Source organism: Mycteria americana, chromosome 5 (assembly GCF_035582795.1).
Source record: "Mycteria americana isolate JAX WOST 10 ecotype Jacksonville Zoo and Gardens chromosome 5, USCA_MyAme_1.0, whole genome shotgun sequence".
Lineage (NCBI taxonomy): Eukaryota > Metazoa > Chordata > Aves > Ciconiiformes > Ciconiidae > Mycteria > Mycteria americana.
Window position 1 is genome coordinate 8,604,365 of NC_134369.1, and position 15,189 is coordinate 8,619,553.

At 38.4% G+C, this 15,189-nt stretch overlaps 2 protein-coding genes across 6 annotated transcripts in view; one reads left to right on the forward strand and one right to left on the reverse strand.

Annotated features, from left to right (window-relative positions):
* DCDC1 (doublecortin domain containing 1) overlaps positions 1 to 1,171 on the reverse strand; it is a 40,049-nt gene extending 38,878 nt beyond the window's left edge. Inside the window, 1 exon segment of the mRNA XM_075501603.1 lies at positions 1,119 to 1,171. The gene's annotated coding sequence lies outside the window, so the exon portion shown is untranslated.
* Positions 1,172 to 1,231: 60 nt separating this feature from the next.
* The window catches only part of DNAJC24 (DnaJ heat shock protein family (Hsp40) member C24), a 38,981-nt gene continuing 25,023 nt past the window's right edge, over positions 1,232 to 15,189 (forward strand). The window contains exons 1-3 of one of the 5 annotated variants that reach the window (XM_075502060.1): positions 1,370 to 1,556; positions 2,156 to 2,202; positions 2,831 to 2,964. In XM_075502060.1, coding sequence (XP_075358175.1) covers positions 2,857 to 2,964 — 108 coding nt within the window. In that variant the 5' untranslated portion in view covers positions 1,370 to 1,556; positions 2,156 to 2,202; positions 2,831 to 2,856. The other 4 variants (XM_075502057.1, XM_075502058.1, XM_075502056.1 and 1 more) reach the window with 4 other exon arrangements.

Below are 15,189 nucleotides of genomic sequence, written 5' to 3' on the forward strand. Positions count from 1 at the left end.
CCTTCTGACTATTTTGTAGAAACATTGATGACCGGGATAGACAAAAAACCAGACTGACGCACAGGTCTTGAGTAGTTTTGTAGATTAGATGCTTGTCTCACCTACCCAGAAAGTCTGTTGCTTCTCTGCCGTCCATGTTAAAATTTAAATAAATTCTCCATGTTTATTGTTCAGCCCCGATTGTCCCACACCATTCCTGCACTGGTGGTTAATGGGAACAATATGCCAGGAACAACACTCCCACTTCTTCCCACCGATGTCTGTACAGCCTGGCTGCTGCTCTACTTAAACAGTTCAAAGGGTATGAAAAATGACCAAAAGTTGCTTTAATTCCAACATGTTGCATAAAAATATTGTCAAGAGAAGTATGCTACACATTTAAAGGCGCAGTGTGAACTGAGTTTGTCTAGACTAATATTTAGGGATTTTGCTAACAAGGATTGACTGAGATTACAAAAACTGAAGTCTACAGCACCAACCTAAGCTTTTTTATTTTTTTTTAAAGAGGAAACGTCTTTACATCATTAAAAGTCTGCTTCCCGAACTTAATTTTTTTCATTAAGAAAATGTTCTTCCTTCCCCTTTAGGACAAGTACTTTCTAGAAGGAAACCATCGTCTCATTCAGCTCACAGGGTCGGGACAACTTGTAAGGGAGGCGAGAAGGAGGCAGGGTAGTCACCGTTACGCCCGCGGTTTTCTCCCCGGCCACACGCTGCCCGGAGCAGCTGGGCAGAGAGAACCCGACGCCGTGTGTCGACCATATGCCGACCCGATCCCCGGGGTGCCGGCGGGCCCGCGGTTCCTCGGTGTCGGAGATAAGCTCTACCTCCGGGGCGGCGGGGGGGGGGGGGGGGGGGGGGGAGGCCTGCAACGAGGGAAGGCAAAATGGACCCGGTGCCCCCGGGTCTTCCCGCACCCGGAGGTGGAGTCCCTGAGGGAAGAGGGGGTGTCGGGCGGCCCGCACTCCCGCGTACCGAGGGAGGGAGGGCAAAGTGGACCCCGCTGTCTTCTCGCACCTGGAGACGGAATCCCTGAGGGGAAAGTTGGGGTGAAAAGATGTTCCCGCTCGCCCCGGGCCGGAAACGAGCGCTGGAGGGCGGCCGGGGCCGCTACTTACTGAGCCGGGCGGCGGTCTCGCAGCTCCGGAGCGCCGCCGGTCGCCATGGAGACGGCGTCGGGCCTCGGCCACGGCTCCGCTTCCTGCCGGTGCGAACGCCACTACCGCCCGGGCGGAAACAGGCAAGCCGGCCCCGTAGGCCATGCTGAAGGCGCAAAGCGCCACGCGGAAGGGCTGTTTCCCGCCGGACGAGTTATCCGGAGCACCGGCCGCCGCCACCGACGGGCCGGCGGTACGGGGCAGGTGGGTGCTCGCGCGCTGCCGCCGCGGGGTCTTCTGCTGGAGGGGGCCGGTGGTCTTGCGCTGCCGTCCGTTGGCGGCAACAGGCGCGGGGGGATCCTCGCGCCCCAGCCCCCGTCCTGAGGCGGCGGCGGGAAGCCTCCGGCGGCCTCCCTGGCCTCCCTCTGCGGGTCCTGCCGGCCTTCTCCCGCTGTCGAGGTCCGTGCGTCCCGCCTGCCGCCGTGTCGGTCGGCGCGGAGCCGTTGCTGTTGGGTGGGTCCGCAGTGGCACAGCGACGGCTTCGTCCTGGGCGGTGGGCTGTGGCGGGGAAGCGTGGCCCCAGGCGGCGCTTGCGTTTTCGCGTGTTTTTAAAACCCCTTGTGGGTTCCTTAGGGAGAAAGGGGCCTTCGTGGAGAAAGGTGTGGAGTGGGGGGGGGGGGGGGGGGGGGGGGGGGCGGGCGGGCGGGCGGGCGTGCATGCATGCATGCGTGCGTGCGTGGTGCTTCCCCGAAGGAACAGGGGGGCTACCCTGCAGTCGAGTGTGCCCTATTTCTGGTTGTAGCTCTGCGAAGTTTGAAAACCGTACTTTTCTTCGCTAGTGAAAAAAGGATTCGTTCTGAAGTGTGGCAGCAGTCACCAGAAACCAGTTTTAGTGCTGCTGAGAGACAGTGCTATTTCTTATCGGAAAGTCCATGATAAATCAGCTACTGCAAGCTTGGGATTTCAGTATACTGAAGAATGTGCTTGAAGCCCAAGCATTACTGTGCTGTTACTGGCATTTAATTCTCCTGTTTATTTTTTTCATTCTGGGACATTAGTTTGATCATAGATGGCCAAAAATAAAAAGCACCCAACTAGTTAGGTTGTACTTAGTGACCTGCACCAACTTGATATGCTTTCATTCATTTGTGTTTGTTTCTTTTTATATGCTTTTCTGCTTTAATATTAAAAAAGTTAAGTCTCCTTACCCAGCAGAATGGAGGATGGTCCATACTGTGAATATCATTGTGTAAAACCCAAGCTATACCTTTTTGTCTTCTTCCATGTATCTCATTCCAGAATTGACAAAATGTCACACTTTGTGTACTTAATTTTTTCATATATTAAGTACAGTATTGCTTCAAAATAAAAAGTGTATATATAAAAAGTGCATGTATAATGTGGGTAGGATCAAAGTAGTTCAGACAGTTAAAATGCAAAATGATTTTAAAGGAGTGTGGAAGCTTCCGAAACATGATATACTAAGGAACTGGGACAGGAAACGCAGCATAACTTAAATCACTTGATGTATGACAATCTATGGGATGGAATGGCCATGTGAATTAAGCTGGCTTTTTGCACTATAGATCTTGTGTAGGGGTGTAGATGTGCTTGAGGGCTGCAGTCTATTGTATGATCCTGTAGTTTCTCACATTTCCTCATTTTAGCTTTTTCTAACTGTTTCTCTTTCAAATTGTAATTATATTTATTTAATTTTCTTACACAGCGCTAAGAAAGTACTTTCAAAGCCTTTCAGACTATGGCCTTTGAAAGGATAACACAAAAGGACTGGTACAAAATCCTGGGTGCAAAGCCATCGGACAGTCTGGCAGAACTAAAACGGAAGTACCAAAAACTTGCTTTATTAGTAAGTATGTTTTTGTTATTTAAGAGGTGCAAAAATAAATTTTATAAACCAATAAGATAATAATTGCAGGTTTTGTTTTCAAGGTTTTTTGTATAAATATGATTAATCAGAGTGTGTTTATAATATCAGTTCACTGAGGCCAGTTTAAGTTTGAAATAAACATCTGTCGTTTATGAGTTATCATATTATTTTGCAAAGAGGGGTTGCGGTGTTCTGGTTCCGAAACACTGATATGTCCCCCAGCTTTGCTAAACATTCATGAATGTACTGAGCCAAATACTTGTTCATCAGGTGCTGGATAATCAAGCGCACAAGTCAAAAAAGGTGATTGTTTGTAGCACATAGTCATGAAATGTGCTAAATGACACTTGTGGTATTTACTGTCATGCGTGCAGTTACAGTGTGCTGAATGCAGCCCTTGAATGTATAAAGACCAGATGCAAAGAGCAAAAAGTTCTTCCTGACAGTCTGCAGTAATGGAATAGAAAATGTATAGGAGGAAAATATTTCAATATCAATTTTATTTGAAGGTTTCTTTTGTATTTTTGTGGAATCATGGTTTTGGTCATGCATTAAGACTTTATGTTCTGTGAATTCTCTTAATTTTTCCTGTACTCCTGGTATACCTGTATAAGAATCTCAGAGCTTTACCAGGTTACTTCATATGATTCTTGGTTCTTCTGTTTTACTTGTTCCCATGAATTCAGGCATTTTGCTCAAAAGATGCTTTGGCCTGGCTTTCTGGGGAAAATGGGGTGTATTTTTTTGATTTTTGTTGACCATTTTCAACCAAATTTGATAGACAAATAGAAGTCCCAAGATAACTAAATTTCTAAGTTTCTAGAAAACTGGCAACCTGGTAGAGAAGGAGGTGAGCAAAACTCAGTTTTTATATATTCCTTTACGTAGCTGCTAGCTAGACTGTTAGTATAGGCAGGGCATTTAGAGACCGCATGCACGGCTAATCTTGCTTGGTTTAAGGCGTCCGAATGAATGTGATAAGAAGTTGGGACTTTTAAGTGAGGTAAAGAGAATGCCAGCATGCCACACAAATAAATTAATGGGTTGGTTTGGGTTTTTGTTTGTTGTTTTTCGTTGGGTGTTTGGTTTTTTTTTATTTCTAGCCCCAGTGAAAACTGTTTTAAAGGTCATTTCACCAGTATGAAATATGTTCCAAATTTACACATTTTGATACTCTTCAGTTGAATCCGCTAAGCAATCCTGCTATACATCTACTCCTTCTCAGTGCTTCCTGCTAACTTATTTCTTTGTCTGAAACTGATCTGTGCACTTAGAGTCTTAAGTTTCAACACTTTACAAGATGTTTGTATGCAGATCTAGGACATAAATCCTTTGGTCCTCACTATTAAACATTAGAAGAATCAGTGTAGGAGAGTGCCTTGGAAACCAAGCTTCTTAGATCCACTCTTAATAGAAATAGCTGTTTTCTTGGACTTCCTAATGTTTTTTGTTTTACTGAATTGCTAGTAAAATGTGAATAAAATATTAATAATTATCTATTTGTTCTTAATGAAAACAATAGGGGACAGCAGTGTAAAATGCCTCTTCAGATAAGAGACTATTTTAAACTGAATACTGTAATGGAATGAATGTATTTCTTTCACTATGAATCTATGTATAATAATGGCATTGAAATCATATGTAAAGTATTGTTCAGAGCTGTTTGTCACAGAACTGAAACTATGTAGTGCCTTTCCTGTATGAATTTTTTTAAATGAAACTGACCCTTTGTGGTATAGCATTGTACTTTCATGTAATTATTTTGAAGTGTGTGAAGTGAGAATTGTTAAGATTATTTTAATTTACAGACTTTTCTTTAGAACCTGTGTATTTCCAAAATAAATGGTTAGCACTCTTTATTTGAAAAGTCAGTGAGAAATGTTAGAGAAAATAAAGATATCTCCCCCCCCCGGCTCAGAATTCTTTTGGTATCAGTGATGGATCTCTCTTTCTGATTAAAAAGCCACACTGATGTTTACTTATAGGCGTTTTCTCCAAGGCAGATCTTCCGCTGCTTGTCTGTTGTTGTTACCATATGTCCTGTCTCTATTCATCTTTTTATTTTAGCTGAACTGTTACAGACTCTACTTGTTTGTCTGCTTACTAATACAGCATCTAGCTCAGTCAGTCTAAAGTCTTTAAAAGCATGGTGGTAATAAAAGAACAATTATTTTTATGCACCTTAAAAACTCATTAGCTATAGGAGTGACTGGAGGCTACACTATATACCTTCACTAAAAGGTGTTCATACAGCAGCACATAGTTACAGTGTGAAAGTTATTGCCACCCATGTTGTTGAGTGCAAGGGGTTACCATGGTTGAAAAAGTTGTAAGACTCATGAAAGAAAAGTCTGCCATGGTGTGTTAACACAAAAAATATTCTCTTTGATTCAGAGATTCATGAGCCATGGAATTCTGAATATTGGTGCAATATATAAGGGAGGTGTTGCTGTATGTTTGTCTTGTCCTGATGCTATTCCTGAGGCATCCACTGTTCATTGTTAGTGAAAGTTCATGGTTAGCTTCAAAAGTTCATTGTTAGCACTGGGTGGACTTCTCATTTTACCTGTTATGTCCTATTCAGATGAAGTAGTTCCCTTGCTCCCCAAGTAAAGCTTGTACTTAGAGCTCTTGGTAGCTTCATGCCTCTGAAAACATTGGGGTTTTCTAAAGCTGTTGTTGGAGATAGTAGTGGTAGAGGTAGTAGTAGTATTGGTGTGGGCAGAGAACAGGTCTACACACAGGAGTTTTTATGCACTGTGATAGTAGTCAGTTATCGGAGTAACTCCAGTTTAGAAGCTGGAATAGCAGATGAGCACAGCCATGTATTGCCTGTTAAAAGATTTCATGAGAAATTATATGGTCAATACAGAAAGTTTTCTGGCTTATGTGTAGCGGCAGAAGTTAATCTCCTGAATAATTGTACTGTGCTAATTACCTTAAAATCCAAAAGTTTATCTTTGATACCAGTTGCAATTAATATGACATTCATTCTGTGATCGTGAATATTCTGATCACAGATGTTCATTAGCATCAAGCATAATAGATGGTGGAATTTATTTTTAAAAATAATTCTGCTGTTAAAATAAAAATGGCAAATGTCTGAGTACAAGCCTTCTTCAAATGATCCCCAGTGCTTCATGTTGCGCATTTGCTTTTTGCCATCTGCTATTCTCTATTTGTCAACACATGTGTGCTTAGCATCTTGAATGAACAGGCAGATGTAAATTTCCAAAGCTAAAAAGAGTTGGAGATCTTGCCATATGTCATCCAAAAGATAACTATATTTGTAGTTAAATCTCAGGACTGACCTTAATAATAGAAAGTAGTATGCAATTAAAAATGGTTGAATTGTAGGTTTGTAAGAACGATTTCATAATGACAAATTAGCTTAAAACAGATTAATTTTTAAAATATAACTTGTTTTTGTCAATTCTAACAAATTGATGATGGAAAACATTAATAACCATTAATAAACATTAATGTTTTATTAATTAAATGTTTTATTAATAAAGCATTAATATCCATTAATAAACATTAATGTTTTATTAATTAAATGTTTTATTATTAATAAAACATTAATATCCATTAATAACCATTAAAAACATTAATAACAAATAAAACTGTGCACATGTACCCTGTTAGACTGAATACACTTACTTACCGTTTTCCCATATTTTGCTTTGCTGTACTTACTTTTTTTTCATTTGGTCAGGTCACAACATATGTTTAAACGAATTATTTTACTACAGATAACATCAATTCTGTCTTCAAGAATAGTATTAATTTGATACAGAAAACAGCACAGGTTTAGCCTAAAAGGAGTGATGTGTTTTTATCAGTATTTTTTTTTCTTCTCACCTTCTAAGTATTTAAGTAAAAGTTCATATTTATAAAATTTCCTTGCAGCTTAATGAAACTTAAATTTATTTCTTTTAAATTCTTGCGTACTTATGTGACTCTGATACCTGGATTATCCTGATACTTTATTATTGTAACAATCAATAGCAGCTGAAGATGACAGACTTTTGGGCACAAGGCATGTGTGACACTGGCAATTTTATAAATAGCTTATTTTTAAAACAAAATCAAACTTTCATGTATGCTGGCTTATACTCCGGTGTCTTCTCTAGCACAGAGCTTCAGCCAGTAATTCTGAAAGAAAAAAAAAAAAATCAGAAACGTGTGTTTTGTAACCAGCATAGCTCAATGCAAAGATTCCTTGATTGGCTGTTGTAAGTTCATGCTAAAGTGTTTTCTCAAGCACAGCAGGCTTGCAGTTCTCATACTCTGAAATGAATCGCAACAAATTTTGAGAATTAATATGTTGTCTAAGTAGTAGGAGTTTGGTCTTTAATCTTCTGTCTTTGGAACATGCTGGTGGTTTTGAGATAGTTGGGATACGTATAGCCTTTTTATCCACAGTTACAAACACAGTAGTTTCAACAAAAAGATTTCTTAAATGGATAAACAGGTTTTATGCCCTATACTTAGTTTTTCAAGGAATCTGTACAGCTTTTAGGAAGGACAGTGCTTATGTTCTGTTTCTGAATGTGTATAAAATTAACAGAGGATTAAATTAGAGTAACAAAAATAGGATATTGGGGAAAAAATTACACCGTCTTATTATTGGCACAATTTTTACTTCTCCTTTTGATCTAGCACTTTGTGGTCAAAGAATGAGTTGCCAGACTGTTTCCAAATTTTCATGTAGCTGCTCTATATCTGAAAACTGCTTTTTATAGGGAATAAAGTCACCAAATGCACAAGCTTTGTCTAGCTGAAAATCAGGTGTCTGTTCCTGTTGATGCTGATGATATTATAGGATACCTTTCAACTGGAAAAAAAATTATTGTGCAGGAAAATTATATGCTGCTGTTACAATGTGTGCCCTAATCTTAAAGAAAATCCATGTAATTTGAAGGGAGTATGCAGGAAGCTCTTATTTTTAATATGGTACGGAAATAAAATGTGCTATTTAACATGTAGTGTTACAAAGATTATCTTTTTATCAGAAGGGGTGGTTTGTGCATAGAAATGCAAAGTGTTAAGGTGATCACTTAATCTGTTTGAAAGGGTAGAAAATTTGAAAACAGAGCATCAGGCATAGGTGAGTGACTCTCAGCAACAATAAAAAAAGGACATTAATATAAATTTAATTTAATGAAGCAAAATAACTTCAAGAAGAGATTGTTCCACTGAGCTTGTGTAGAGGAAAGACGTCTGTCTTTCTGGAGAGAAAAAAATCTGTTGTATCTTATCAGATTTATGTCCACATCCAAATTCTGTGATCACAAGAAATGCAGAGTTTATTTATATAAAGATCTGCTTCCATGACTGTTGTGTTAAAGTTTGTTCCAAAATAAATTCAGTGTTACTCCTGACAGCACTTGCCTACTGAGGAACTTCTTTTCATGCTGAGTTTAATTTGAGAATTTGAATCTTTAACATGAAAGCACTTTGAGCTTTGTATCAGAAGTCTCATAATAATGCTTTTCAAAATGAAAATTATGCAGTGTGTGTATTCCTTTCTTAATAGGTTTGCAGTGTTTGTTTTTTTTTTGTTTGAATAGTAGAATACTTGTTAGAAACACTTAACAGATCATCATGCTTAGCTAACTCTAGTTTCAGCTACCGTGTAGAAAATGGATTCTGTAATTTGACAGTATAAACAGAGCAAGTTCATTGCAGCCTGGTTGTAGCTTGACTGAAGTTAATATAGTTGCAACAGAGAGAAAGATAAGCCACTAAGTTTAATACAAAGGACTATTGTTTTGACACCGGGGTAGTTCTATTTTGAGCTGTTCTTTACATCTGATTTACTGCTAATGACCTTAATAAAATACAAGAGGGCGTATTTTCAGGGTGGGACTTGAAAAATTGGTTATTAGCTTATGTAGTATATAATGAAACTCAGTGTTACAGAAGTCACTAGTTCAAACAGCTTGATTAGCCAGATCATGATCATGCTGATGTTCCTGCTGCTGTTTAAGCTATGAGAGCTTTTGTTCAATTCATCGACCTGTTTTTTGTGTTGATTTTTTTTTTCTTACACCAGAAGAGGTCATTATGATATTCAGTAGTAAGTCTGAAGAACAGGTATTTACCGTGGCAATGATCATGCTGCAATAATGGGAACTTTCATCAATCTGAACGGTATCACAAATTTGTTGCATGTGTTAAGATGGTACTTAAAAGCCAAACGTTCTGGAGATGCACGATGCTGCCGCATACAGCGATACAGACTGCCGTATCTGAGCCGAAGCTCCTGCTCGCTCAGTTGGAATTGTGTGAAGATGTAATGCTGGTGGCAGTTGGTCCTTGGGCCTTACATGCTCTCGTTAGGGTAACTGGCCAATGGGAGCGTGTGTTCTACTTAATTAGGCAGCTGGCTAATCAAATGAAATGCAGTGATTAACCAATTAGTGCTCTGATTGGTCAGCAACCAGCTGGAAGGCATACTCCAGACACATCCTATACAAGAACAGCCTGAGAAAGGCATCCTGACTTGCAGAAGGGATGGGGGAAGAGAGGTCATGGATGTAGGTGAAGAGAAAAAGGCTGTAGTAAGGTATCATAGTAGGAAAGGGGCATACAACAATATTGGTATATAGTCTTTATTAGTAGTGGGTGTCCACCGTATCTAGGTTTATATGGAGTGATGTCTCATATTTTATTACTTTGTAATGTGTAATTTTTTTATATTGATGTTAAAATTCACCCACATTTTTTAAAAAGTGGACAGTGTGAACATCCCTATAGCAGAGAGTTATTTTTAGCTCTTATATAGAATATGAGAAACCCCATAGCATCACAAAATAAGCAAGCAAGTAATAAATATATTGCTTAGCCAGGTAGTTCAGCCAGTTGTGAAAGTAATGTTAGCTTGGAAAATTATTTCTAAATTTAATCTGGGTACTTACTGGGTTATTGTCCATAGTTTGTTATGATGAGCAGCTTCTGATACTTCTGTAGTTTTAAGGTACATACATAAGAATAGCATGGGCATCAGGCAATTTAAATGTGAGATTCAGCTAATGTGTGCTTGGCATTTAATGTCATTCATGCTCTGCAAAGGAATCTGATGCCTCTCTTGAACATTTTGTGCACTAGTTACGTAAGTTATTGATCATGACAATATATTAAAAATAGAATCTACACTGTCTTTGGTAGACTTTTTGTGAAAGGTGTTCCATACTTATAAATATTCACTGTGTCCTGGGGTAGTATAAAATTAAAATGCTGGTTAAAAATAAAATCTTAAGTACTAGCTTATTAAATTCCATAAAGATGTTTCTTTACTTAAATTTGCAAGTGTTCTTTCGGCACTTTTGAAGACATGTTGAAGTAGTTTTATATTGCGCAGTGTGCTTTTTATCTCATTTCTGAAGTGAGACATCTGAAATAAAAATCATGTAGCAAAAGATATGAATTAAAGCACACAAAAAAGGAAGCTAAAAAGACCAGCATAATGTTTTCACATAAGTAAATGTTCTGATTATTCTGATGTTTGAGCAGCCACAGTCAAGAGTACCTTGAGTTGTTCGACATTTTCAAATAGGACTATTTATTTAAATGCCCACTTGTGAAATTTTTAAGCACTGGGTCAATTATTTAAAGAAGCTATAATCCCAGAACATGAGTTTGAAGAATAATAAATGGTAAGGGTAGAATAGATCATCTCACAATAAGTGTGTTTATATAAGGATTTCTTATTGCTATTAATGAAATTGACCACATCTGTGTTGAATCTGAAACACTTATTAGATTTTTAAAATACTGTAGTATGAGGTAGTACCTTGAAAAGCTTAGTGTTTTGGGGACTTGTGTTTTTTGGGTTTTTTGTTTTTGTTGGTTTGGGTTTGTTTTTTTTAGATTTAAATAAATTATCTGTGTAATTTTGCCTTATTTTTAGAATATTAATATAACTGTTATGGAAATTTATAAAAGCAACACATTCCTTCTTTCCTTCATCTTTAAACACTTTGTCAGAAAAAGTGAGTCATAAAATCATGATCTGAATGACATAAGAACTGTCCCACCCTCCATGTTTTATCTTTTCCTTGCCTCAGTTGATCATGAAAGCTTTCTCATCTCCCATTGAGCCTAAATGGCCAGGAGACGTAAGTTCATTTGAACTAATTTAATGCAGGAGTGAATTCTATATCTGAAGGGCTGTCTTGCAGGACACTTTGTAGATAGCTTGTATTATTGTAGTAAGAAAGTTCAGCGGCTTTGTTGTAGTCTGCCAGTCATTTGGATAAACTCTCTGTCATTTAACATTCAGTATGTTAAAAGTGACACTTTAAGGCTGAAAAGTCAATAGTCAGATATTTTTAAAACTTGACGCTTTGTTCCCAATAAATTTAACAATAATGAAAAAATTCACAGTCTGTGTTGGATTTATGACCTAAGAATGTCCATGGCCAAAGAAGGTAAAGATGAACGAGTTTTCTGAGCAGCATCTCAGCTAAACATTTTTCTTTTCTTGACATAAAAATTAAATAGCAACTAATTAGGTGTTTGAGGAAAGGCTGAACAAGATTTCCTCATTTAAGGGGTACTTACCTTCTGTCAGAGCATGCCAGCAATCCAGTATTAGTTCCTACTGCTACAGAAGGGCAATGCAAAGTACGGGCTTGACAGGATTCTCTCAGTATAACTACGGCTTCTGTAAATGTTCCTATTGAAACTCAAGTAATGAAAATGTTGGATTATTCCTCTACAGTTGCTGATCTCTCTTAGGTGATGACTTTACCTTTTCATCTACATCTCTTGACTGTTCCTTCCTAAAATGGTGAAGTTCCATAAAGTCTTCAGACCATCTACATAGAGTGCTTATTACATATCAATGGCAAAAAGATCAATAATAAATTCTGTTAAATGAGCAGAGTATGCTATTGTCGTGTGATTTCCTTGAGTCATCTGGGAAGTATGTCCTTTTAGGAGTTAGGAGGACACACTGTCAAAGTTGTTTCTTTACTGCAAATGGAGAAATTTACCAACCATGACCAACCTCAAATTAGAAGTTACATTAACACCAAACTAGTGATCAATGCAGATATGAATGCATCCTTTAAGCCATCGATGTGAGTAAATCCAATCCAAAGTAGATGCAAAGTTTATGTCATTCTGTGGATTATGTTTGGAATTGTTTTGTGACTATGGCTATGAAATTTTGGAATAACTGAATGCTGATGCGGTTTTTTGGGTTGGTTGGTTTGTTTTAAATACTGGTGTGATATCCATGAAATGGAGTGTTTGTGCAGTAGTCATAGCATACTGCAGGGCCTCTGATTTAAGGGTTGAAACTTCTCAAGATGCTTTAGACTTCTTTGGCATTGCCAAAGATAGGAAGGTATTGTCTGTACAACAGGCTGTGGTGCTGCTGGGTTTGGTTTGGGTGTTGGTTTTTTTTGTTTGTTTTTTTTTGATACAGTGTAACATGTTTACTAATGTATCTCTCAAGTTAAGCTGCCTCATAAAAGGTAGGTGGTTTCTTCACGGGTTTTGCACCCAAATGTTTTCTAAACTGAGTGCTAAATTCTGTTAATATTTAGTTTTTCATGCCCATTTAAAAAATTATAATTCGACTGGGACCTAATCTGTTGTTTTGAGATCATGAATGGCTTCAAATTCTGTAGAGATTCTATATGTATTGCCCCTAGAGATAGGGAAAGCTGAAAGAAATATTTTAAAGAAAACAAAAGACCAAACACCTGCAACTTTTGAAGTGTTATGCAAGTGTAACTGTAACAGTTATGGTCGCTAATAAATATTTTTTTAAAAGAAGTCCTCTATTCTTCAAGGCCTGCTTTCCACAGTGACTTCTGCAGCTGAAGTGCCTTAGGGACTTTGATTATTTTACATTATGTGTAAATCTGACCTCTTAAAGGTGTCTGTCTTTAGCTATTACAAATTAATTTGAAAATTAATGGTATACTTTGGTTTGGAATACTGTTTTAGTGTCAGTCATCTGGGGGTGGGGGGGGGACAACGCAAAAAACGGTGCTTTGTGCTCAGCAGTTCTTAGGAAGTTGTGGAGTTTCAAAGTAGTTGACACTCTTAGACTGCAGAAAGGTATTAATCTTGCAAGTCACGGTGCCAGCTGAAAACTACTGCCCCTAACTGCCTGTCCCTGCCCTTCTGCCAGATGTTACTCAGCCAGGAAATAGCATCCTGTGGGTTTTCCTTCATCCACTGCCATACATGTCAGCTGGAAAAGTTCATGCCCATTTTTTCAGTAGTTTAAGCAACCCTGTTGGGAGGGGGGGGAAGGTGTTTGTGGGGGTTTTTGTTTGTTTGGTTTTTTTATAATACAATACAGGATTCTGGGTTTTGCTTTCACATGAAAGTAGCATTTGCCTAAACTAGTTTCCTAACCACTTGTGTAACTGGCATTATTGTATGACTAGGGCCACACTAACTTTTGCCTAAACGATGAAACATTGTTTAATGTGACACTTAACAGTGTAAATTGTGAGCATAGGGGCCAGCAATTTAAAAGGAGCTTTTAAAATTCCCTTTATATTTTTATTTTTACCTTTATACTCCTGTAAGTTTTAAAATGTTGCATTTCTTTCCTTCTTTCCTTTGCTAGTTTTTGGCAGGTTTCTATTGCTTTCTCTTCTCCCACTGTGTAGCGTAGTTTCCAAAGGGCTTTTTTAAGTAGCTTTTGAGGCTCTTGGGTGGCTCTTCATAGGAGGATAAGGAGCCATGGAAGCAGAAGAAAACGAAAGAGAAGCTGTTTCCAAAGATGTACTTTCTAGTAACCATAGGTTCTGTTTTCTCTCCTCATTTTCATACCTTCGTTAGCCAAATTAATCTTTGCTTCCATTTATACAACAACAGTTGATTTTCTTTTTTATCACTGGAAATGAAACTTTTATGTTTCATTTTAGCATTAAGCTTGTTCAAGAGCTGAAAAGGATGAGAAGTGTGAACACTTACTGTGAAAGTTATGTGAGGTAATTACTTGCTGTTTTGTTGGACTCTTCTCAGTCTAATGGGGTTAGATCTTTCCAGAGACTGGGGAATGGGGGGCGGAAAGATGAAGAGTTTGTTACTTAAGTTTCTGTAAGATGCACTAGTTGCTGCTGCAGAAATGTCGTCCATTTCCCTTGCCAATGCAATAGGTTATCTTTCTCATCTTGAGAAAGTTTTCAAACAAGAATCTGCAATTACTTGTTTTTGCAGGGGGAGCTGGAGTGCTTTACAATAGCAGAGTTTTCACTATGAGGGTGGTGAGGCACTGGAACAGGTTGCTCAGAGAAGTTGTGGATGCCCCATCCCTGGAAGTGCTCAAGGCCAGGTTGGATGGGGCTTTGAGCAGCCTGGCCTAGTGGAAGGTGTCCCTGCCCGTGGCAGGGGGCTTGGAACTAGATGATCTTTAAGATCCCTTCCAACCCAAAATGTTCTATGAGTCTGTGATTCATGGAGTGTTACCTTGAACAAAGTGGAGATCCACTGTCAGTAGTTAGGACCAATAAGAGAGTGTTACGTCAAAATAGTAGTATCGTGATACTACAGTACCATGATAAAAGCAATTGCATTAGAAAAGGATTCTGGTCATACCTGATACAATCTTTAGACTTTAATAATTTACAGCAGAGAATAAAGTATTTTTCATTAGAAATTACTTCTTAGTGTAAGACCAGCTCTGCAATCACAGGACTTTTACAAGTAGCATCAAATTGAAAGTGACTATTTCTGTGGAAGTTGAAATTTACTTCTATAAAAGTATAGTCAGAATTACAGTGGCAATCCTGCTGCTACTGCAATTAAATATATAAAACAAGTATACTAAAGATGGGGATTTTGGCAGCAGATGCTAAGTATAGAGGAGGAAAAGCGGATCTCTCTTCAGATGGCTGTCAGCTCAGATTCATCCCCAACTTGACAAAAGATTAAGATTTTCCAGTGAATAATAGAACAATTTAAAACTCTGGTCAGAAATTAAGATTATCAACCCGTATGATTTAAATGTGAAAGAAGATTTGTGGTGAAACTCTTGGCTTAATCAGAGAGAAGGCTGAGGAAGTTTAAAGTATGTTTAAGCAAGATAACTTTAATTTGCATCTTGGATTTTTTTTTTTAATGAGTTTATGACAGTGTAATTTATTCTATGATTTTTTTTTTTAATTCCACTTTAGAGGACTCCAGTAATTTTCAAGAATTTGCATTGATAGTATCATCCCCTGTGTT